This window comes from Syngnathus floridae, chromosome 8 (assembly GCF_059516105.1).
Source record: "Syngnathus floridae isolate MCC-2025c chromosome 8, RoL_Sflo_1.0, whole genome shotgun sequence".
NCBI classification, from domain to species: domain Eukaryota; kingdom Metazoa; phylum Chordata; class Actinopteri; order Syngnathiformes; family Syngnathidae; genus Syngnathus; species Syngnathus floridae.
This window is the reverse complement of record NC_142420.1, coordinates 1,225,001-1,245,305: the sequence shown is the minus strand read 5'-3', so window position 1 is coordinate 1,245,305 and position 20,305 is coordinate 1,225,001. Positions and strand designations below refer to the sequence as shown.

Below are 20,305 nucleotides of genomic sequence, written 5' to 3'. Positions count from 1 at the left end.
GGCTTGACTTATTTACATGACCTAAACAAGACTTTTTTTTTCTTCTCAATTGTAAACAGCACATGCACTGAATATAAAGTCCGCCAAACACCAAGCAGCGAAACTAAAGCTGTTTAGAAATTCAATCAAACTAGGAATTGAATATCATGACAAAGAATTTTTTTTTTTTAATATACTTGGGTGGACAATGGACATGCACTCTGAGGACCCAATTCTGTGTACACGACGAGCAATTTATTTTTTTTTTAAAGTCCAATTTTCCCTCACATCCCCTTTCTGAGGATACTCTCTTCAGAAAATGGAAGGAAGTAGGATATGCCCTTTGAATCGTTGCCAAATTCTTCATGGAGAAGACTTGGCACATGATGCCCACAGATGAGGCAAATGCAGCAAAAGGAGAGCAGGCTGCAGCGGCAAGAGGGAGTGGCTGCAAAGGGAAGGAAGCCTCAGGAGGAGGAGGAGGAGCTCATGCAACCCAGTGGCTTGGTGACCAAGACAATTCTCCTCGGACACTCCCAGTGCTTAAACACTCCCTGGACCTTGCGAGCGAGCGTCTGGATGTGACATCCAAGGACGTGTCATCCCTGATTTTCTGGACAATCTCTCAGGCTGGCCACAATGCATCAAGCCCATCCCCCCAGGACAAGCAAGAGACCGTTAGTGGGGGAGCTGCTTTAAGCCGAGCGACCGCGTCTGGACGTCTGACTCGTCTCCTGGGATACCTCCACTTTCGGTAAATCAAACTATTCTTAGTATCACCGTAATATAGGATGTATAGGATGAATCTGTATTCATACTGGAGGGGGATGGGTAAGATGAAGTCACATATTTATAGTCTCTGGTTCTAATTTACAGTCTGCAGCAAAGACTTTGGTCAGGTCTCTGCGAGCAGACTCCGTGTTTACTTGTGTGAGGAAGGAGGGAAACGACTGAGCCCCCCCCCCCGGTTCATGTTTGCCAGTCTCCTGTAATTGGGACATGTTTGTTTTGGCAATATGGGACTGACGATCCTACCTTTAACCGTCCTGCTAAATCCGTTTTTCCGGGAACAGCAATCAGAGTGACCTGCTTGTATCATGATCTAGAAGTGTTCCAAATGGCAGAAATCCGAATAAACATGGCTTATAGTTCATGATGAGCTCAAGTAGTCAATTAAGATTCAGTGCATTGCCACTAACAGATCACGCTGCAGATCACAAATCACGGACAATTGCTTTGATTTTCATTTACAAAAATTCCTCCTCAGTTCGTCTTAGGACAGCGTTTGCACATGAACCGGTGAAGCGTGCAAAGGATCAGAGGCAAAACGAGACAGCCAGAACAGTCCCATTGCCGACATTTAAAAGGAGGGCAACAGAATGAAGCCGAGCGGAAGCAATTTCGAGAGATTTGAGCCATTCAATGACAGACGCAAGACATTTGTTTTGCTGGCTGAGTCATTCCAGATTTACAAATTCGGTCTGGCCAGACATCTGGGTGGCTTTGCGTGTGTGGTCAGTGAACTTCCCCCCCCATGGGATTGGTTTGAACAATGACTCATCTCGCCTCAGGGAAGTGAATTCACTTTGACGGCCGGCGCTAAAAATAAAAGTGACCTTATTTACAGCGCCTTGTGACTGCACAACAGAGATATTATTGCATAAAGTGAATCATTGAATTGTCCGAATTTAGGTTTAAAACTCATGCTCAATTGGATCTAAGCAAGATTTTTTGTGCCAGCTGCTCAAACATGATCGGGTCAAACTGATGTTCCGGAGAGTTAAACTTGAGGTGTGGGAGAACTTTGGTGTTTTTGAAGCAAAGCTAAATCTGTGTTGTTTCAGGATACGCTTGAGAAGATAAGATATCTCGGGGGTGCCAGCTCAGGCTCCGAAGAAAAACATTGTCTTGAAACAAATCAAATCCATCCCATCCGCTAACATTTGCCTCGTTTTAGCAGCTTTCCCTTGGCATGATTTCGGGCTAACAAAATGGAGTCTCAGGGTTCACGTGAGTACATGTGAATAAGTCACACGACGGCCAACGTGGCTCCTTCATGTTGGCGCTATTTATGATATTGTTTGGGCCTCCAGGTCTACACGATGACCCCGACATCAAGGTGATGATGGCGGGATCCACTTTGAGAAAGGTCAAGGCCCATACGTGGAAGAAGCAAAGGCATTTCCGACTCCTGGAGGATGGTCTGAGTATCTGGTACAAGTCCAGATGGCTGGGAAAAGGACACTCCACTTGTAAGTTCCCAACGACCAAATGTCACTCCGTTACTGTAGATCTTACTCCTTCAATCTCATGACTAATCAATCAATTCTCAGAATATTGCTGTCAGTTTGGTTCTAGGTAATGATAGTTAACTCCCCCCGTAACGATTTCTTGACAGTTTCGGTCATGGACGTGGAAGCGGTGCGCGAGGGTCACCACTCGGAGGTCTTGCAGAGCATCTCGGAGGAGTTCCCGGCCGACCTCTGTTTCACTTTGGTGTTTCACGGTCGTCAAGGCAACCTGGACCTCGTGGCAGAGTCCCCGGAGGAGTCTCGAGCCTGGATCCAGGGATTACGCAAGCTCATCCATAGGGCTCAAACCATGGACGAGAAACAGAGACTTAACCAGTATCCTTAATATTTACTACGGGACATGTCCTCCTTTAAGTCACATGTGAGCTGTAGTCCATCACAGCTGACTTTGGGAAAGACCTCTATTGTAGTGAATGACATTCTACTACAAATAATTTTGTGGACCCCATGTTATAGCTTGCCGAGCCCCGGGGGGTTACTGAACTCCAGTTTAAGAACCACTGTTTCAATTTCATAAATGCCAACTCATCTAAAATTCATTCCAAGTTTCCCTGAACATCCTCTCAGGTGGGTCCAAGACTGGTTTCAAAAGGCCGACAAAAACAAAGACGGGAAAGTAGACTTCAAAGAAGTGCGGAAACTGTTGAAGATGATGAACGTGGAGATGAACGAGGAACACGCTCTCCATCTCTTCACAGTACGATTTGCAAACAATTCTTTGGCCCTCAAACATGTCGCCAAAAGCATCAGCCATCTTCCTTTGGTTTCCAGATGGCTGACCGAACGCAGAGCGGGTCCCTGGAACTCGAGCAGTTTGTCCTTTTCTACAAGATGCTGACCCAGAGAGATGAAGTGTGGAGAGTGTTCCAGGACTATTCTGGAGATGGGGAGATATTAATGCTGGAGGAGCTGGAGAACTTTCTGACTATCGAGCAACAGGAGGGAGAAGGAAGCGCCCGGCATGCCAAGGAGCTGATAGAGCGCCATGAACCATCAGAAACGGGTCAGTTTGGACTTGAATATGTATTCATCATACCAACAAGAGGGGCTAAATGGAGGAGCCTAGTAAACGACCCACTGCAGGCCAAGACATGAGCAATTCATCATAGTCCGTTTAGCTTGGTTAGAAGCTCTGGATGTTTCTTAAAGGCCACCTCTTCTTGGAAATGGTCACTTGTTCAATTCTGATCTCTCCCTGAGCAGCCAAGAAGCAAGGCACCATGTCCCTTGATGGCTTCCAAATGTACCTGTGCTCCCCGGAGGGTTCCATATTCAAACCCGACCGTCTGGGTCTCTACCAGGACATGAGCCAGCCGCTCAGCCACTACTTTATCTCCTCCTCGCATAACACCTACTTGATGGAGGATCAGCTGCGAGGCCAGAGCAGCCTTGAGGCCTACATACAGTAAGAGCTGCTCTTCATACCACATGCCAAGTCATGAATCGTACAGTGGACTTGAGATTTCAATTTGTGTGCAACACAGGGCCCTTAAGAGAGGCTGTCGCTGCGTTGAGGTGGACTGCTGGGACGGCAGCGACGGGGAGCCAGTGGTGTATCACGGCCACACTCTCACCTCCAAGATCCTCTTTAAGGACATCATCGCAACACTGAAAGAATACGCCTTCACCGTGGGTAGCACTTAGCACACATTACACAAAACAAAACAATGTATCTGATATGCGGTTCTGACTTTTCTTGATAGACATCCGACTTCCCGGTCATCTTGTCCCTTGAGAATCATTGCAGTGTGGAGCAGCAGACGGTCATGGCTCGCCATCTGAGCAAGATCTTGGGCGACACGTTGCTAAGGAACGTTTTGGACGGACACGCCACTCCTCAGTCTCTTCCCTCGCCACAGGTCGGTCCAATCACAATTATAATAATAGCAACCCATGGAAAGTTCTCCGAATATGTGGATTGTCAGTACAAGTTCGAGTAGAACTTTATACATCGTAGCACTCGCAATCCTGTTTGTAGCTAACTCGCCATTAGCCATTAGCAAATTGATTTTCATGCAACAGCATGGCAATGGCAAAATGCATTTTGGCGTCTGGCAGGAGACAAAGTGCAAGAAGACACGGTGTCCTCAAGAGAGTACTCGAATCCATTCAAAGTCCAGCACTAATGATACTGTCTTGTCCACACAAAGGAGCTGAAAGGGAAGGTGTTGCTAAAGGCCAAGAAAATTGGAGCAGGCCTGGACGGAACACTCACAGATGACATTAGCGACGAGGAAGAGATGGCCAACGGTGAAGCTGTCAAAGAGCTACATGTTGAGAACCAACACGAGAAGGTAGAACTGTGTCCGAAAACGTCTGAACTATGCAAAAGATTCGGACGTGACATTCGAACTATGATTTACTCAACGGTGCCTTGGGAAAACAGTGGACTGTTCCTTGATTACATTTGTCCTCGCATCTGAAAATGATTGTTGATTTTCCAACCACTCGTGCTCGTTGCGCACATTTTCTTCTTCAGGCTCAGGAATCCAAGTCCAACCTCTCGCGTGAGCTATCCGATCTGGTGGTTTACTGCAAGAGCGTTCACTTCCGTGGTTTTAAGGACAGCCCTTTACCCGGCAAATGTAACGAGATGTCCTCGTTTTCCGAGTCCAAAGCCAAGAGGCTCGCCAAGGAAGCAGGTAGCGAGAGACAATGAACGAGTCTTGCACGTAGATGCATGACACATCTGTGTACCTTTCTACAGGAGCAGACTTTGTGCGGCACAATGTGCAACAGCTAAGCAGGATTTACCCCAGTGGCCTCAGGACCGACTCTTCAAATTATAATCCTCAGGAATTGTGGAACGTGGGATGCCAGATAGGTGAGGAGCAAAGCTTTATTCCAAGCGTGCTCAGCAGATCCCAATGGCAAACTCTCGAATGACGTCGTGTGTCACTCTTTTCTCAAAGTGGCTCTGAACTTCCAGACGGCAGGTCTGGAAATGGACCTCAACGACGGGTTGTTCAGACAGAACGCTCACTGTGGGTACGTACTCAAACCGAGCTTCTTGAGAGACAACCGCACGCGGTTCAACCCGGAGAAACCCCAAGAGCAGCCAGGCTACAAACCCATGCGCCTATCAATCCAGGTGACCAGGTCTTGTCCTGGAGTCAATCGCCAGTGATTTGAATTGTTACTGACTTTTGTTGTCCTTCAGGTTATAAGTGGGCAGCAACTACCAAAGGTGAACCAGAAAGAGGGCTCTATTGTCGACCCCTTGGTCAGGGTGGAGGTGTACGGGGTAGCGCAGGACCAGGCTAAGGAGGAAACCAGTCACATCAACAACAATGGTACTTGTGCGAATGGACGCTTTCGATTTTATTCAGGCCATTCAAAGGCAAAACATGATTGCTCTTCCTGCAGGGTTTAACCCCGTGTGGAACCAGACTTTGAATTTTGTCATCCACACTCCTGATCTGGCCTTGATTCGCTTTGTTGCGGAAGATTACGACAAGACGTCCAAAAACGACTTCATCGGACAGTACACGCTACCGTTTAGGTGTATGCAACCAGGTTAGCAGCAAGTGACGTTTGTTTTGAAAAAGAAATCCTCAACGGGACATGAAGCTCATTTCTCATCTTTATTCCGTTGCAGGCTACCGTCACATTCATCTGCTTTCAAAAGACGGGACGGCCGTCCCTCCTGCTTCACTATTTGTTAATGTCAGTATCTCCCAACTCACATGAAGTGCTTCACCCTCCAGTTCTCAGGAACAGCAAGATTGACCCCAGGGGCTTGTTGAATTATCAGAACAAAAATGATCATCCCAACAAACACGACATATCTCACATTTAACATCGTCACTAAACATTCCGATCAATATTTATTGCTTTCATATTTTTATTTCTAAAAATGCATTTTGAAATGTTTTTAATGTACTAATACTTGAAATGAAATATTCTCATTTGATGTGTATTACGTATATCTTTAAAAAGTGAACATCAGTATCCATAGATTGATGAATCACAGAGAAAGAAAATTTTAAAATGATTTAAACAGTCAAAATCATGAAGCATCAAGAAGGCTTGAGCTTGCCCCCATAATTCCCGTTCTCTAATTGTGGCTGCCTTACCTGGAAATAATATCTACAAGCGTGCAGATCTTTGCTGCAAATCCGAGCATTGTTCAAATGGGCCCCCAAAAAGGAGTGCCGGAGTCCTGTGCGTCAGAAGATGTTTATAGAACACTAAGTATTGATCTTGTGTATGCAAATGTTAGAAATAGTTCTTTGATCTTTCTAACAAGCAACATGCAAGCTTGCATGAGTTGGCCATGCACACACAGCCTGTTGTGTCCAATTTTGGTATATGCAAACCTTATTCTATGCATCAAAAATAAAAATCATTGTGGTTTGATGACATTGTGCTGCTCATTATTTCACTGTCAAAATATAGGATACCACTAACAATGATAACATTTGTTGGCCTTCAACTCACAGTTTGTCCGCTCCTCACGGTGTCTCGATCTTGTTCCTCGTCTGCTCCTTTGTTGTTGAGCGTTCCTTGCATGGCCTCCTTCAGGGTGAGCCCACCGGCGTCCGAGTCCCTCGCCACGCCCTGCTCTACGGGCATCCCCGGGTGGTGCTTCTGCAAATGTTTGACCACCTGAAACCTCTGCTTGGCCCTGTAGGAGCAGTGCCGACAGCCAAACGGCAGCAGCTCGGCGTGGGTCAGGAAGTGGTGCCTGAGGCCGGCGGGCCAGCGGAAGGCCTTGTGGCACACGCCGCAAGTGTACGGCTGCCGGTCGCCGTGCTGCCGCTGGTGGGTCTTTAGGATGAAGCCGGTCTTGAAGGCTTTGCCGCATTCCTCGCAGACGTAGGCCCGCACGTCGCAGTGCCGCGTGGTCCTGTGGGTGCGGAGGGCGTCCGCCCGGTTGCTGCGGTAGTCGCACTGGTCGCAGGCGTGCGGCTTTTCCCCTACGGCCAAAGGAGATACGTACATGTACTTCCGTGCTAAGAAGTTTAGCCCCCTCTGGATCTCACCTGTATGCTTGGTCATGTGGTACTTCAACTGAGTGGCCCACTTGCATTTGTAGCCGCACTCTGGACAAAGGTACTTCTTCTCATCTCTGTGAACCCTCATATGAAGCTTGAGGAAGGCACATGGAGAGAAGGAGCTGAGAACATGTGCATGGTGCTTCTAAAGGGTTTGACTTGATGAAACTTCACTGGATTCATTTTGGGCTTACCTTCAGCCTCGAGGGATCGACGCAGGCGTAGCCGCAATGCTCACACCTGTACGGCTTCTCCCCCGTATGAATGCGGACGTGCCAGGTGATCTTCTGCTTGTTGCCCGTGGCGTAATTGCAATCGGCGCACTTGTACATGCGCTTTCCGCCGTGTGAGCGCAGGTGGCATTCCAACACCAGCGGGTGGCGACAAACGAACGCGCAGCTTCCGCACCGGAGTGGTTTGTCTGAGGGGGGACCACCCTCATGCTCATCCAGAAGGTGTTGTGCGAGGAGCTGCCTGGTTTTGCCAGCAAAAGAGCAGAGCTGGCAGCGGTGAGCGAGGTGGATTCTCAGATGAGCTTCAACGTCGTCCACGGTTTCAAAAGAACGCCGGTGCTGAGTCCTTCGATGGTTCCTCAGCGCGCTCTCGCTGCTGCAAGCGTAGCGGCAGCTCTCGCAGGAGAAACGCGCCTGCTGCCGGTGAGCTCGCGTGCGGTGGCTTCTGAGAGCCGCTTCCGAAGTGAAGCGAGCCTCGCAATCGGCGCAGTCGTGATGCGAGTCCCCCGTGTGGCACCTGCGAGTGTGTCGCCTCAAGTCGTCCGCCGTGTAGCCACAGTAGTCGCAAAATGAGCAAGGCAGAGCGGGTCGCCTGTCGTGAACGCGGAGCTTGTGCTGGCGCAGCTTGGTGGCGGCTCCAAACGTCTTGTCGCAAACATGGCAGACGTGGCGTCCGGTTCCCGTGTGAAGGGATTGGTGCTCTTCCAAACGGTAGCGCCTGCTGGTGGTGAAAGGACAGTGACGGCACGCGTGAGGGGACGAGGCACCCGTCTGCTTTCGTGCCTTGTGTTTTTCTCGCTTGACGGGAGAGCTCTGGCGTAAATGCGTCGGCTTGGAGGCACACGAGGAACTCTGGATCACATGGAGCTCTTCCTGGAGAGCTAAAGCGTTTCCCGATCTGCCTTTCCCAGGAGTTTCCTTAACAGGTTGTTTATCGTTGACTGACGTCCTGGCTACTTGGTTGTCTTTTTGTCCTTTTGCGCAACTGGAAATATGTCGATTGACTGTTGCGACTTTGACTGATGAAAAACTGCAAAAGTTGCACACAAATTTTTTGTTTTGATGATCCGAAAGATCTCCACGGTGACTTGGATTACGCTCCGGGTCACTGGATGTCAAGACACTATGAACAGAGACATTTGGATCATGGACTTCTGCTGAAATCTTCTTTGGTTGAGAGAGAACTTCAGCTCTTCTGAGGTTTTCAGAAGTGTCCTGATTGGCAGTACAGTTATCCTCTATTTGTTTGCCAGTAAATGCTTGCGCTTGTGGGCACTTCTTGGCAAGGTGGCCATCAAGGCCCCGTCTCTGCTTGAACTGCGCACCGCAGGCCTGGCACTTGTGATATCGGGGTCTACCACGACACAAAGATCGACGGTGGCGCTGAAGAGTTTTCTCCTTTTTGGTGACATAAGAGCACCGGTCACAGCGATAAACGTCTCGCGTTGGCATCGCAAGCATCTGGACTCTGCCGTCCAGAACAAGAGCTTCATCTTGGGTACTTGTAGGCTCTAAAAGACAATCGTGTACCGAGACGTGCTTTTTTCTCGGTGGACATTTTGGAGTTTCATCCTCAGACTCACAGCAAGATTTTTCACTCTTGTTATGAACAGCCTTTGGCTCATCTTCTGCCGAGTTGGTTGACGAAACGATAGCATCTCTTTCTTTGGCCGAATCCGAGTTGGTGGACGTAATGTGAGAACTTGCGTCCTCATTAGGAAGAAAAAATGTTTCACATTCAGGAGTCAATGTTGTTAAAACAAGAGTGCAGTATTCTGGACTGGTATCAGGTGGAGAACTCTGCGATGTTCTTTCACCGGTCGCCTCCTTATTCACGGCATCTTCAGCATCTAGTGACGGAACAACTTCTGAAAGAACGACGGCAGTTTCACCTCCAAACTGATCTTCTAGAGCCCCGGGATCAGGCTGTCCTGTTGGAACTGGTTCTTCCTTGGACACTTCAGATGCTTCATGAGCGATCAGCGAGTCCTCCAACATGCGATTGGAGTACTTTTCCCTTTCTTTAGCTGCATAATTGTCCAGCCAGGCTTTGTCGCCAGGCACGTAACCGTGAGCTTTTCTCTTGTGCAGGAAGAGACTGATGCTACTGAACGACAAATAGGAACAGAGAGCGCAGCCGTATTGTTTCAGTTTGGTGTGTTTACAGTTCTCGTGGTTTTGAAGGGCTTGCCGGAAACACGTCGTGTACGGGCAGTAGTTGCACCTGTGCACAGACGCTGGCCTTCCCTCCGCCGAATGTTTGAGCAACATGTGATTGCGAAGCTCACATTTGCGTTTGCAGGCGTAGGCGCAGATCTCGCATACCAGCGTTTTGGCCTGATGTCGTAGTTTGTGGCTGTTGAGCTGGTCCATGCGATGACAACGATATGAGCACTGATCACAATCGTACCTGGAACAAGAGGGTATGTTAGCCAGGGTGTTGTTTATGCGGTCATCACGAGGACAGATGGACTTGATTACCTCCGCGCTGTGAGCTTAGGGCCGCCGTGGCTTTGTCATTTTTGTGCAATTTCTGGTTTTGTCCTTTTTTTGGGTATGTCGGCCTGGACTTTACACAGTAAATACTCCCCTCCAAAAGCATTGGAAGATGTGAGGCCAATTCCTTTCGAGTCGTATGCAATTGCACCCCTGATCATTTTCAAGATTTTCCTTCATTGGACCAACAATTTCTAGAAAAATCTTGAAAATGATCAGGGGTGCCCAAACTTTTGCACACGACTGTATTTGTGCTGTAGATCGAAAACAAATAAGATGAGTAGGGGACAAGGGATAAACAGTTCATATAGAGTAAAGTCCAATTTGAAAGTCAGCGTACTTACCAGTACAGATATCAAACTTGAGTGTGACAGTGAGTTTGTGTTGTACTGCGCAGAAAAGCAGAGCGTTTACAGCTCTTCATTCAACGCCTCTTCATCAGGCGCTTCAAGAGGGAGTAGCCCATAGAATTCCTGATATTCAAGTGTTTCCTCTGAAGACACTGTTGGCTTGTCTTGAGTAAGATGCAATTTTTGGGGCTGTTTCTTCATGGTGGTAAGCAGGGTCTCATATGTTTGCATTGCAGCATCAATAGCGTTTTTGAATTGCAATGCACGAACCGTATCAGGATCCCACGCGTCCGCCATCCCCTGAAGGTCCTTTGCCGTTTTAAACATCACTGAGAGCCTTTCAAACGACAAGTCTTTGTCTTCGCCGTCCTCCTGCGATGGATCACTTTCTTGTTCTGCCTCTCCGGTGGCTGGTTTTGTGAGATCTGAAATGTCCATATCGGCCATTGGATCGGACTTTGCGTCGAGGAGGTCGTTCAAGTCGTCAGGGTTCATGTTGTAGAAACCTGCCCCTCCTAAACGCTCCGCCAGGTTGACCGCCTTATCCACCGCCGACCGTTGAATTTCTTCAGCGGAGAGGCCTTCACCCTCACGGACGCATTCCGGCCACAGCTTCTTCCAACATGCGTTAACGGTTTCCGGTTTTAACTCCTGTAGACATTCTTGAATGACCTGAAGAGCTGTTGCTATGTTGAACTTCTTCCACAGCTCTCCAACTGGAACAGTTCCGTCGGTACTCCTTCCGTTCACGATGTGTTGCATGATGTTCCGAGTGTAAAGAGCCTTGAATGTCCGAATGAGGCCTTGATCTAAAGGTTGAATATTTGGAGGCAAGATCTCAACATGCACTCCCTTATAGAACAAATCCACTGGGTGGCAGCTAGCCTTATCCATCGTCAGGCAAATATTAAAGTCCAATCCCTTCTCCGATAGGTACAACTTAGCCTGAGGGATGAAACTTTCGAAGAACCACTCGGTTACTCGGGCTTTCGATATCGACACCTTTGAGTTATGCATCCAGAACACAGGCAGCAGGGATTTGTCTTTGTTCTTCAGGGACCGAGGGTTCGCGGATTTGTAGATCAACGCCGGTTTCATCAGAAAACCAGCCGCGTTGCCGCACATAATCAACACCACCCAATCGTTCTGCCCTTTGAATCCAGGGGCTCCGGCTTCCTCCTTCAAAAACATCCGAGTTGGCATCTTCTTCCAGAACAAGCCTGTCTGGTCCATATTAAAGACTTGTTCAGGCTTGTACCCTTTCGCTTGGACGAGTGCCTTGAAGGTCTCCGGGTATTTGCTGGCCGCTTCCACGTCTGCCGATGCGGATTCCCAATGCGGCGACACGCTCTTGAGCTGGTACCTCTTCCGGAAGCGATCGAACCAGCCCTTGCTTGCGAGAAATTCGATAGGTTCTTCCGACGAGGTCGATTCTCCTTGTTGGCAGTCGTCGTTGGTTGTGTCTTCTTTGTCACGTTGTCGACATTCACCAGCCAGTTCCTGGTAAAGTTCTCTGGCCTTCTCCATCATGGCAATGGTATTCAAAGGAATGTTCTTCTCCCTGCATTCGGCGATCCACCGAACCAATGCCGACTCCATCCTAACGATGTACTTGTTTCGATTCGAGATCACCCTCTTCAAGGTTTGCGAGCCATTCAAGGATACCGTACTTCGGATCTTGGCTTCCTCTTTCTTGAAGGAGCGAATCGTCGACTCGCTCATTCCATAACTGCGTGCGACTGCGGAAAACTTCATGCCTTCGCGGAGCATATTGAGGATCTTGACTTTCTCGTAGAGGGGAATCATCTTCCTCTTGCGTTTGAGCTTCGGGCCAATAAACACCAGAGGTGCGGAGCGTTTTGGCGACATCTTAGGGCTTGAAAATAAAGCGTAAAAACAAAAAACAAACAAAAAAAACACTTCACTAATGCAACCATGACACATAAAGATGCAAAAACAAAGGAATTGACCTCACAGTTGTAATACTTTTGGGAGGAACTGTCTTTCATATGTGTACAGATGGTCGCCAGGTCAGAGCGATACTTGCCTCTCAAAACGAAATAGTGCAAGACAATTTAGATACTAGTGAATTTGGAGGCGACAGACAATCAGCTATTGAGCGTCATAACAAGAAGTGACATGCTACCTGAGGTCTCCCGCGTGCTTCCTCATGTGGACGGTGAGGTAGTGCTTCCACTTGGTGACATATCCACATTCCTCACACAGGAAGTTCCTGTCGCCCGAATGTGTGAGCATATGCTTGGAGAGGTACGACTCTTCTCGGCAGCGGTAGTCACACAAGTGACATTTGTGGGGCTTCTCATCTTGTAAGACAAAGGAAAGGTGGACATGTATTTCAAACGCACAAGGCTTCAGCAGGTCAAATGCATATTACAGGCTTGAAGTCTGGACATTGCGTCTTGGCCGGCGCAAAGCTTTCTACCTCCAAGATCTCGCGAGGGTACCACTTGAGGTGTTTCTCACCTTCAAAATTGCCCTCAAAAAGCACTTCAAACTGAAACGGACAAACAAAGCCAATTGTTGTTTGATTTGTGAGGTCTCTTTGGCAAGTAAAACAGATGCGGTTCAGGTCTGGGGATTGACTTGGCCTGTCTGAAACCTTCTGCCACTGACCCAGTCCTTTTGACACCCTCGAGCGCTCCCCAGCCAACGGTGGAGCGCATTTAGACAAACAATATTTCTTAGCCACGAGTCAGACGTTGTGCCAAATGTGCGCAAATTCCCACCCCCAAAAAGAAGTGAGAAGGATCCTCACCACTGTGTGTCAGAATGTGTCGATTCAAGGCACTCTTGTGTGAGGTCTTGTAGTCGCATTGCGAGCAACGGTGGATCTTCTCGTTGGCGTGCGAGCGTTCCACGTGTCGTTTGAATTCCACCGGGTTGAATGTTGAAAAGTCGCAAAAGTCGCAGCAGTGCTTCTGGCTGCCCGCGTGGCCCTGTCCTTGATGCTCCAGCAAAGCGGCCTTGTTGGAACACGAGAAGTCACACTGCGAGCAGTGGTAAGCCAGATGAGTCCTGAAGTGCGCCTCCATGCTCTCCATGGTGGGAAAGACGGCCACGCAAGTGTAATGGCGACATCCCACCGCCGTGATCCCGTGCTCCTCTGCCGAGTGCCGCATGTGCGCCCTGCGCAAATGACTCCGGAAAGGACAATCGCTGTGAAAGCACGCCACGGCCGTTTTGGGTGCTTGGACGTGCTTGGTCTTCATGTGAGCCTTCAGTGTCTGGCTCTTGCCAAAGCTTTGACCGCAAGCGGGACACGCGTAGCGGTGGCGCCTTGGGTCATCTTCGATTTCATCCGCGTGGACGGCGACGAGGTGGCGGCGGATGGCGTTGGCCTCCACGGCCGAGTAGTCGCACAGATGACAATGGTGGGTTTTTGTGCCAGCCTCGCGGAGCTGGTGCAGACGCAGTTTGCTCCTGCTGGTGAAGAAGCGCAGGCAGGTGGGACACTGCAGACCTGGGTCGGGATCATGCAAACGCAGGTGTTCTTCCAGATGGGAGCGCATCTTGAAACGCCGTGGACAGGTGTGGCAAACGTAGGTGTCGTGCGTGCGCTCTGCCTTGTCTGCGATGCACGCTAAACGACAACAAGAAAAAGCTTCTTGAACGATTCGTCGGTTCTTGCTTCTTTCAACTTCAAAATCCTGATCGCGTGCAGCCTGAACAGTATGTCAGCAAAATGTTATGAAGACCCGTGGGAACACATTTGAATCGTGGAAAAGGGCCTCATCTGTCTTCTTGAATAGCACTCGTGTGAACATACCTGTGGTCTGCAACTTGTCGTTTCTCTTCACATTTTTCGGGTTTTTCAGCCTGAGACCGTTTGCGTTGGCATCTTTGTCATTTTCCAGTTCCACTTCAACTTCTGCTTCATCCCAATCTGATGTTACTGGTGACGTCCAAGCCAAGTTTGATTGCCTTTTTCGTTTGGGCCTTTCAGTGGAGAGTTGGGGTTGGAGGTCTGCATTTTCACTAGCTGTGAACAAAAAGTAGATGATGATTCAGTCTGGGTGAAGGGAATTATAAACACTGAATTATAAATCAGTGTTCACACCAAACCTTCAGGCTTCTAGTGGAAAGCAAACATAATGACAGGAAAGGTCTGCCGGTATTGGAAAAGCTGACATTTATTTGGAGTTAATGGAAGGCACTTCAAATGGCAGCAACTGTCGGGCTGATGAACATTGACCATGACTTGAACTGCGATGGGGAGTGCACACAGTGTTAGCTGTTTGTTTTGAAATCACCTCTGGATAGCAGTTGGGTTTTTGTTTTTCCTTCCAACTGAAATTCACCTGCCACAGCATTTAAACAGGGGTAATCAGACGTAAGGAGACGATGTAAGTTTGGACCTACTTTTGAAGCTGCTCAAACCTCTTTCTGAGAAGTTACTCGTGGGCTGGTCACCATCTGCAACATTCTCCCCGCTTGTTTCACATTTGACAAGTCCACCCAAGCTCTGGAACAAAAATCAACAAAGCTTTGGTTCGCTTATAACAAGTGCTTCGACCTCAAATATATACTGTGCTAGGATCGCAACCATCACACTCGGAGCTTTAAGGCCAAACTGCCAACCACTATTCACACCACTAACGCCATCCCATCATAACAATAAGAGAAATTTAAAATGTCCCACATTATGCCTCATCCTTATCTTCGTCTCATTCTTCTTGATGTAGCGTACTGTACTCTCGTTGAGGTCATAATAGCGGGCAACCTCGGCAACCCTTTTGCCTTCTTTGAGCAAATCCAGGAGGTTGATCTTCTCCTGGAGCGGCAGAACCCTTTTTAGGCGGCGCATGGGCGGCATCTATGGGAGTCACAGAACAGTACAAAAAGGGAAAAGCGGTGGATTAACAGCATGATTTTTTTTCGCCTAACAGTAATGCACGAAATATAATGTAGAAAAGAGTAATATTGAAAAGGGAATTTGCCAATGGTACATGGCAGGAGGGGTTCGCTGGAGCTGCTCCATGCAGTAGGTCGCAACTGTCTAATAATACTTTTCAGCAGACTACAGCTGGTATACAATAAGACATTTGACATTGCATAACGTTTAGGCCACATGACTTACTTCACAGAAGAACAACAACTTGACTCCAACGCCGTCGATAGCTTTGCCATAGCATTAGCTTTTTGAGAATTTAGGGCAGCAAAATATTGCTATTCTTTTCCCATAGTGCAAATAGGTTGGCAGATTAAAGGCTAAATATTATTAGTCATAATAAATGTGTTGTTTCAAGCTTAACTTAAGCAAAATGCGGGGACACATTTGAATAGCGGTCGAAGATGAACATGGCGGATATACTCAGCCGGAATATTGTAAAGTGAACACCGGAAACGTGCGGGGTGGGCACTTGCGCTTATTTGCTATTTGATACACCAAACTCATTTAAATGTCTTTATCGGGTCAAAGACTAAAGAACAACTTAGTTATTTCCATTAACATATCTATATAATATTAACTACATTAATTTAAAAGCAGACGTCTTCGGAACTGAATTTCAACGGAGCAGATCCCCCGTCGGAAGACTGTACATTGGACACAGAAAAACAACGCAAAACAAACTTCTTTTGCACCCAACGGCTACAGAAAGGCATATATATTGAGTAACCCAAGGCCTAAAAACAAAGCATCCACGCCGGGCTATGGCGTCTATCTTTATGATTCGAAAATGCCAAACGAACACGGTCCACTGACAGAGCGTCATTTCCGGGTCTATCGCAGGACCTGCGCTATAGGTGGCGCGACCACTGTAGAGCATATGTTATCATGTTCTTGACTATTCATTTGAAAACCTCGTCACGTGTTCTTCTTGCCTGACAATAAGAAACATCCAAGTAAGACGCTGCTCTCTACGATGGTGGTAAGGGCTTGATTGTGTACATAAATACAACATGCCACTGTCAGATATTCTGGACAGTCTGAAGGACAACCCCTACTTCGGGGCTGGATTCGGACTGGTAGGGGTCGGAACCGCATTGGCCTTGGCCAGGAAAGGAGCCCAGGTGGGGATGGTGTTTTTCCGTAGGAACTACATGATCACCCTGGAGGTGCCCAGCAAGGACAAGAGCTACCACTGGCTCCTGAGTTGGATCACCAAGCATGCCACTCGAACCCAGCATTTGAGCGTGGAGACGTCCTACATGGCGCACGAGAGCGGACGCGTTAAAACCCAGTTCGACTTCCATCCCAGCCCGGGGAACCACGTCATCTGGTCAGCATCAAATGCATGTTCTTGGACTCCGAAAAGTAGTCACTTGAGCTTGTAAATGAGACGCAAGAGATTAAAGGCGTATTTTTCTGTATAAAATGGCGCAATATTAAAAGAACAAGTTGTCATTTTAAATTCACTTGATAAATATGACTCCCTTCTGTTGTTGACCATGAATGCAATGACAGTTTCATTCACACTAGACAAGGACTTTTCCATCACAATACGACTATATTCCGATAACATTACACAGACTTTGTTATTGTAAGTTTGTTTTCTGTTGTGCAGGTATGGCCACAAGTGGATCAGGGTAGAGAGGACCAGAGAGAAACAGATGATCGACATGCACACGGGCACCCCATGGGAGTCCGTCACATTCACGGCGTTGGGCCGGGACCGCAAAGTCTTCTTCAATATTTTACAAGAAGGTAAACGCAGAGCCGTAGTCTCGCATCATGACCGCTCGATGTTGACCGAGGCTCCGACCACCTTCTCAGCCAGGGAGTTGGCCTTGAAGCAGGAAGAAGGACGCACAGTGATGTACACGGCCATGGGCGCCGAGTGGCGCCCCTTTGGGTTTCCACGGCGACGCAGACCCCTCAGCTCCGTGGTCCTGGAGGCGGGCGTGGCTGAAAAGATTGTGGCTGATGTGAAGGAGTTTATTGGGAACCCCACGTGGTACACAGATAGGGGTAAGTGATCAATCATTCAGTAAGAAATGAGAAAAAATGCCCCCGCCCCCCCCCACCAATAACACTGATCACCACTTTGTATTCCTTTTTCCCCCAAAGGCATCCCATACAGGAGAGGATATCTGTTGTACGGACCCCCGGGATGCGGGAAAAGCAGCTTTATGTTAGTTTCCCACAGCTTTGTCTTTGCAGCTGACGTTGTTTTTTTTTGTAACACAACCGTTTGTATTTTAGCACGGCTCTGGCCGGCGAGCTGGGCTACAGCATCTGTTTGATGAGTCTGAGCGATCGCTCGCTCTCCGACGATCGTCTCAACCACCTGTTGAGCGTGGCACCGCAACAGAGTATCATCTTGCTGGAGGACGTGGACGCCGCCTTCGTAAGCCGAGAGCTGCTCCCGACGGAGAGTAAGTCCCCCTTTACTCAGCAACTCTCGGTGATTTTTGCTTTTCATGTTTTGACTCATAGTCAGTGCGCCATGAGAGCTGAGCTGTTTTTGAAACAAACACAGAGGCTGCTCTCTGATTTTAAATGAGCATTTTCCCCTCCTGACAGATCCTTTGGCCTACCAGGGAATGGGACGGCTGACTTTTAGTGGCCTGCTGAACTCTCTGGATGGTGTGGCTTCATCCGAGGCCAGAATTGTATTCATGACCACCAACCACATTGACAGGTACTCTTGAAAGGACACTTAATGTGTCATTGTGAATATTTCCACACCGCATCAATCTTTTTGTGCGCCTACAGGTTGGATTCAGCGCTGATCCGGCCCGGCCGCGTGGATCTCAAGCAGTATATCGGCCATTGTAGCCACTGGCAGCTCAGCCAGATGTTTGGACGCTTCTATCCGGATCAGACCGCCTCGGAGGGTGAACGTTTTGCCACGTGCGCGCTGGCGGCCCGCACTGAGATCAGTGCGGCTCAGGTGCAAGGACACTTTCTGCTGCACAAAATGGACCCTGCTGGATCGATACAAAACATCGCACAACTAAAGGAATAACAGGAGTGGGATTTTTTTTTTTTTTAGGACGCTACAACATTATGGAGTGCTATTTTTTTCCCCATTAAAATTGATGTTCCAACAATATTTCCATATATTTATTTCTATGAAGACGGTAATGGACTAAGGGCATTTGCATTCATTTTCAAGCTGATCTGAGATAAATCATTGGAGTTTTAAGCGATGTTAAAAGGGTATATTTAGGCACCATGGCATTTGTGAAAGGCCCAGTGTTCCAGAGTTACCGCCGATTGCGGTTCGTGTTCCAGAGTTGCCGCCGATTGCGATTCGTGTTCCAGAGTTGCGGTTCGTGTTCCAGAGTTGCCGGCGATTGCGGTTCGTGTTCCAGAGTTGCCGCCGATTGCGCTTCGTGTTCCAGAGTTGGCGCCGAATGCGGTTCGTGTCCCCCGAGTAGCCGCCGATTGCGGTTCGTGTCCCCCGAGTAGCCGCTGATTGCGGTTCATGGCCCCAGTGTTGCCGCCGAGCGCGGATAGGACTTTGCCATAGGCCAGTGAGGTTGTTTGGACTGGTGCGCTTACCCCCCAGTTTGCCACGTGGGGGTTTTGGGTTTTGGGACGTCGGGAGCCGTCCCTTGTGGGGGTGGGGGGGTACTGTCAGTGTCTGTGTGCTCGCCCCTCCCTTCCTGTGTCTCTCAATCTATGTATTAATCACAGTCACCTGCCTCTCGTTACCTGTCTGTTCCGATATTCATGTCCATAATCGAGTATCTATAGTTTGCTCAATAAACCCTGGTCCAAGCTGCATTTGGTCGCCCAGCTCCATTCCATCCATGACAAAGCCAGGCACAAGTACAAGCACAAGCACAAGCAAAAGCACAAGCACAAGCCAGGCACTAGCACAAGCCAGGCACAAGCACAAGCACAAGCATAAGCCAGGCACAAGCACAAGCACAAGCCAGGCACAAGCACAAGCCAGGCACAAGCACAAACCAGACACAAGCCAGGCGCAAGCACAAGCACAAGCCAGGCACAAGCCAGGCACAGGCACAAGCACAACCACAAGCACAGGCACAAGCATAGGCACAGGCACAGGCACACGAACAAGCACAGGCAGAAGCTCAAGCACAGGCACAGGCACGACAGAGCACGGCACAGGCACAGGCGGAAGCACAGGCAAAAGCTGGCAAGGCACAGCAAGGCAAGGCACAGCAAGGCAAGGCAAGGCAAGGCAAGGCAAGGCAAGCCAAGCCAAGCCAAGCCAAGCCAAGCCAAGCCAAGGCAAGGCAAGGCAAGGCAAGTACAAGGCAAGTACAAGACAAGACAAGGCAAGACAAGGCGAGTACAAGGCGAGTACAAGGCGAGTACAAGGCGAGTACAAGGCCAAGGCCAGGCCAAGGCCAGGCCAAGCCCAGGCCAGGCCAAGGCCAAGGCCAAGGCCAGGCCAAGGCCAGGCCAAGGCCAAGGCCAGGCCAGGCCAGGCCAGGCCAGGCCAGGCAAGGCAAGTACAAGGCAAGGCAAGGCAAGGCAAGGCAAGGCAAGGCAAGGCAAGTACAAGGCAAGGCAAGTACAAGGCAAGGCAAGTACAAGGCAAGGCAAGGCAAGGCAAGGCAAGGCAAGGCAAGGCAAGGCAAGGCAAGGCAAGGCAAGGCAAGGCAAGGCAAGGCAAGGCAAGGCAAGGCAAGGCAAAGAAAGTATAAGGCAAGGCAAGGCAAGGCAAGGCAAGGCAAGGCAAGGCAAGTACAAGGCAAGTACAAGGCAAGGCGAGGCGAGGAGAGGCGAGTACAAGGCAAGGCAAGGCAAGGCAAGGCAAGGCAAGGCAAGGCAAGGCAAGGCAAGGCAAGGCAAGGCAAGGCAAGGCAAGGCAAGGCAAGGCAAGGCAAGGCAAGGCAAGGCAAGGCAAGGCAAGGCAAGGCAAGGCAAGGCAAGGCAAGGCAAGGCAAGGCAAGGCAAGGCAAGGCAAGGCAAGGCAAGGCAAGGCAAGGCAAGGCAAGGCAAGGCAAGGCAAGGCAAGGCAAGTACAAGGCAAGGCAAGGCAAGGCAAGGCAAG

General features: G+C 49.1%; 3 protein-coding genes across 9 annotated transcripts; 2 read left to right on the top strand and 1 right to left on the bottom strand.

Moving 5' to 3' along the window:
* The first annotated feature begins 458 nt into the window (after positions 1 to 458).
* On the top strand, positions 459 to 6,653 carry plcd4b (phospholipase C, delta 4b). Of its 5 annotated transcripts, none has more exons than XM_088383848.1 (16): positions 459 to 733; positions 1,940 to 1,989; positions 2,073 to 2,231; positions 2,378 to 2,606; positions 2,859 to 2,988; positions 3,063 to 3,294; positions 3,495 to 3,696; positions 3,776 to 3,920; positions 3,995 to 4,150; positions 4,442 to 4,585; positions 4,771 to 4,933; positions 4,999 to 5,115; positions 5,204 to 5,382; positions 5,452 to 5,584; positions 5,658 to 5,807; positions 5,890 to 6,653. In XM_088383848.1, the coding sequence occupies exons 2-16, from the start codon at positions 1,971 to 1,973 to the stop codon at positions 5,979 to 5,981; spliced, it is 2,250 nt and encodes a 749-aa protein (XP_088239974.1). In that variant the 5' UTR covers positions 459 to 733; positions 1,940 to 1,970; the 3' UTR covers positions 5,982 to 6,653. The 5 variants fall into 5 exon arrangements, with proteins under 5 accessions (XP_088239974.1, XP_088239975.1, XP_088239976.1 ...); XM_088383849.1 differs by having other exon boundaries at positions 1,937 to 1,989; XM_088383850.1 differs by lacking the exon at positions 459 to 733 and having other exon boundaries at positions 1,921 to 1,989.
* Positions 5,857 to 15,993, bottom strand: znf142 (zinc finger protein 142). Of its 2 annotated transcripts, XM_088383840.1 has the most exons (9): positions 15,466 to 15,993; positions 15,028 to 15,201; positions 14,748 to 14,850; positions 14,155 to 14,367; positions 13,144 to 13,968; positions 12,514 to 12,691; positions 7,483 to 9,931; positions 7,277 to 7,382; positions 5,857 to 7,210 (listed from the first exon to the last, which is right to left on the bottom strand). In XM_088383840.1, the coding sequence occupies exons 2-9, from the start codon at positions 15,199 to 15,201 to the stop codon at positions 6,723 to 6,725; spliced, it is 4,536 nt and encodes a 1,511-aa protein (XP_088239966.1). In that variant the 5' UTR covers positions 15,466 to 15,993; the 3' UTR covers positions 5,857 to 6,722. The 2 variants fall into 2 exon arrangements, with proteins under 2 accessions (XP_088239966.1, XP_088239967.1); XM_088383841.1 differs by lacking the exons at positions 14,748 to 14,850; positions 15,028 to 15,201; positions 15,466 to 15,993 and adding an exon at positions 14,451 to 14,730.
* On the top strand, positions 15,722 to 19,062 carry bcs1l (BCS1 ubiquinol-cytochrome c reductase complex chaperone). 2 transcript variants are annotated; one of them, XM_088383853.1, is made up of 8 exons: positions 15,724 to 16,232; positions 16,303 to 16,609; positions 16,895 to 17,034; positions 17,104 to 17,298; positions 17,398 to 17,461; positions 17,533 to 17,705; positions 17,854 to 17,971; positions 18,046 to 19,062. In XM_088383853.1, exons 2-8 carry the CDS (start codon positions 16,407 to 16,409, stop codon positions 18,296 to 18,298), a joined length of 1,146 nt encoding a protein of 381 aa, XP_088239979.1. In that variant the 5' UTR covers positions 15,724 to 16,232; positions 16,303 to 16,406; the 3' UTR covers positions 18,299 to 19,062. The 2 variants fall into 2 exon arrangements, with proteins under 2 accessions (XP_088239978.1, XP_088239979.1); XM_088383852.1 differs by having other exon boundaries at positions 15,722 to 16,609.
* The last annotated feature ends 1,243 nt before the right edge of the window (positions 19,063 to 20,305 follow it).

Bases quoted from the DNA above. Each gene is read 5' to 3' on its own strand.
- plcd4b (XM_088383847.1), top strand. From the start codon at position 2,051: ATGATATTGTTTGGGCCTCCAGGTCTACACGATGACCCCGACATCAAG. The intron at 2,607-2,858 runs GTATCCTTAATA...ACATCCTCTCAG, and splicing joins GAGAAACAGAGACTTAACCA to GTGGGTCCAAGACTGGTTTC. The intron at 2,989-3,062 runs GTACGATTTGCA...TTTGGTTTCCAG, and splicing joins ACGCTCTCCATCTCTTCACA to ATGGCTGACCGAACGCAGAG.
- znf142 (XM_088383840.1), bottom strand. From the start codon at position 15,201: ATGCCGCCCATGCGCCGCCTAAAAAGGGTTCTGCCGCTCCAGGAGAAG. The intron at 12,692-13,143 runs GTGAGGATCCTT...TTGTCTTACAAG, and splicing joins ACACATTCTGACACACAGTG to ATGAGAAGCCCCACAAATGT. The intron at 7,383-7,482 runs GTAAGCCCAAAA...GCCTTCCTCAAG, and splicing joins TCGATCCCTCGAGGCTGAAG to CTTCATATGAGGGTTCACAG.
- bcs1l (XM_088383852.1), top strand. From the start codon at position 16,290: ATGCCACTGTCAGATATTCTGGACAGTCTGAAGGACAACCCCTACTTC. The intron at 17,462-17,532 runs GTTAGTTTCCCA...TTTGTATTTTAG, and splicing joins TGCGGGAAAAGCAGCTTTAT to CACGGCTCTGGCCGGCGAGC. The intron at 17,972-18,045 runs GTACTCTTGAAA...GTGCGCCTACAG, and splicing joins ACCACCAACCACATTGACAG to GTTGGATTCAGCGCTGATCC.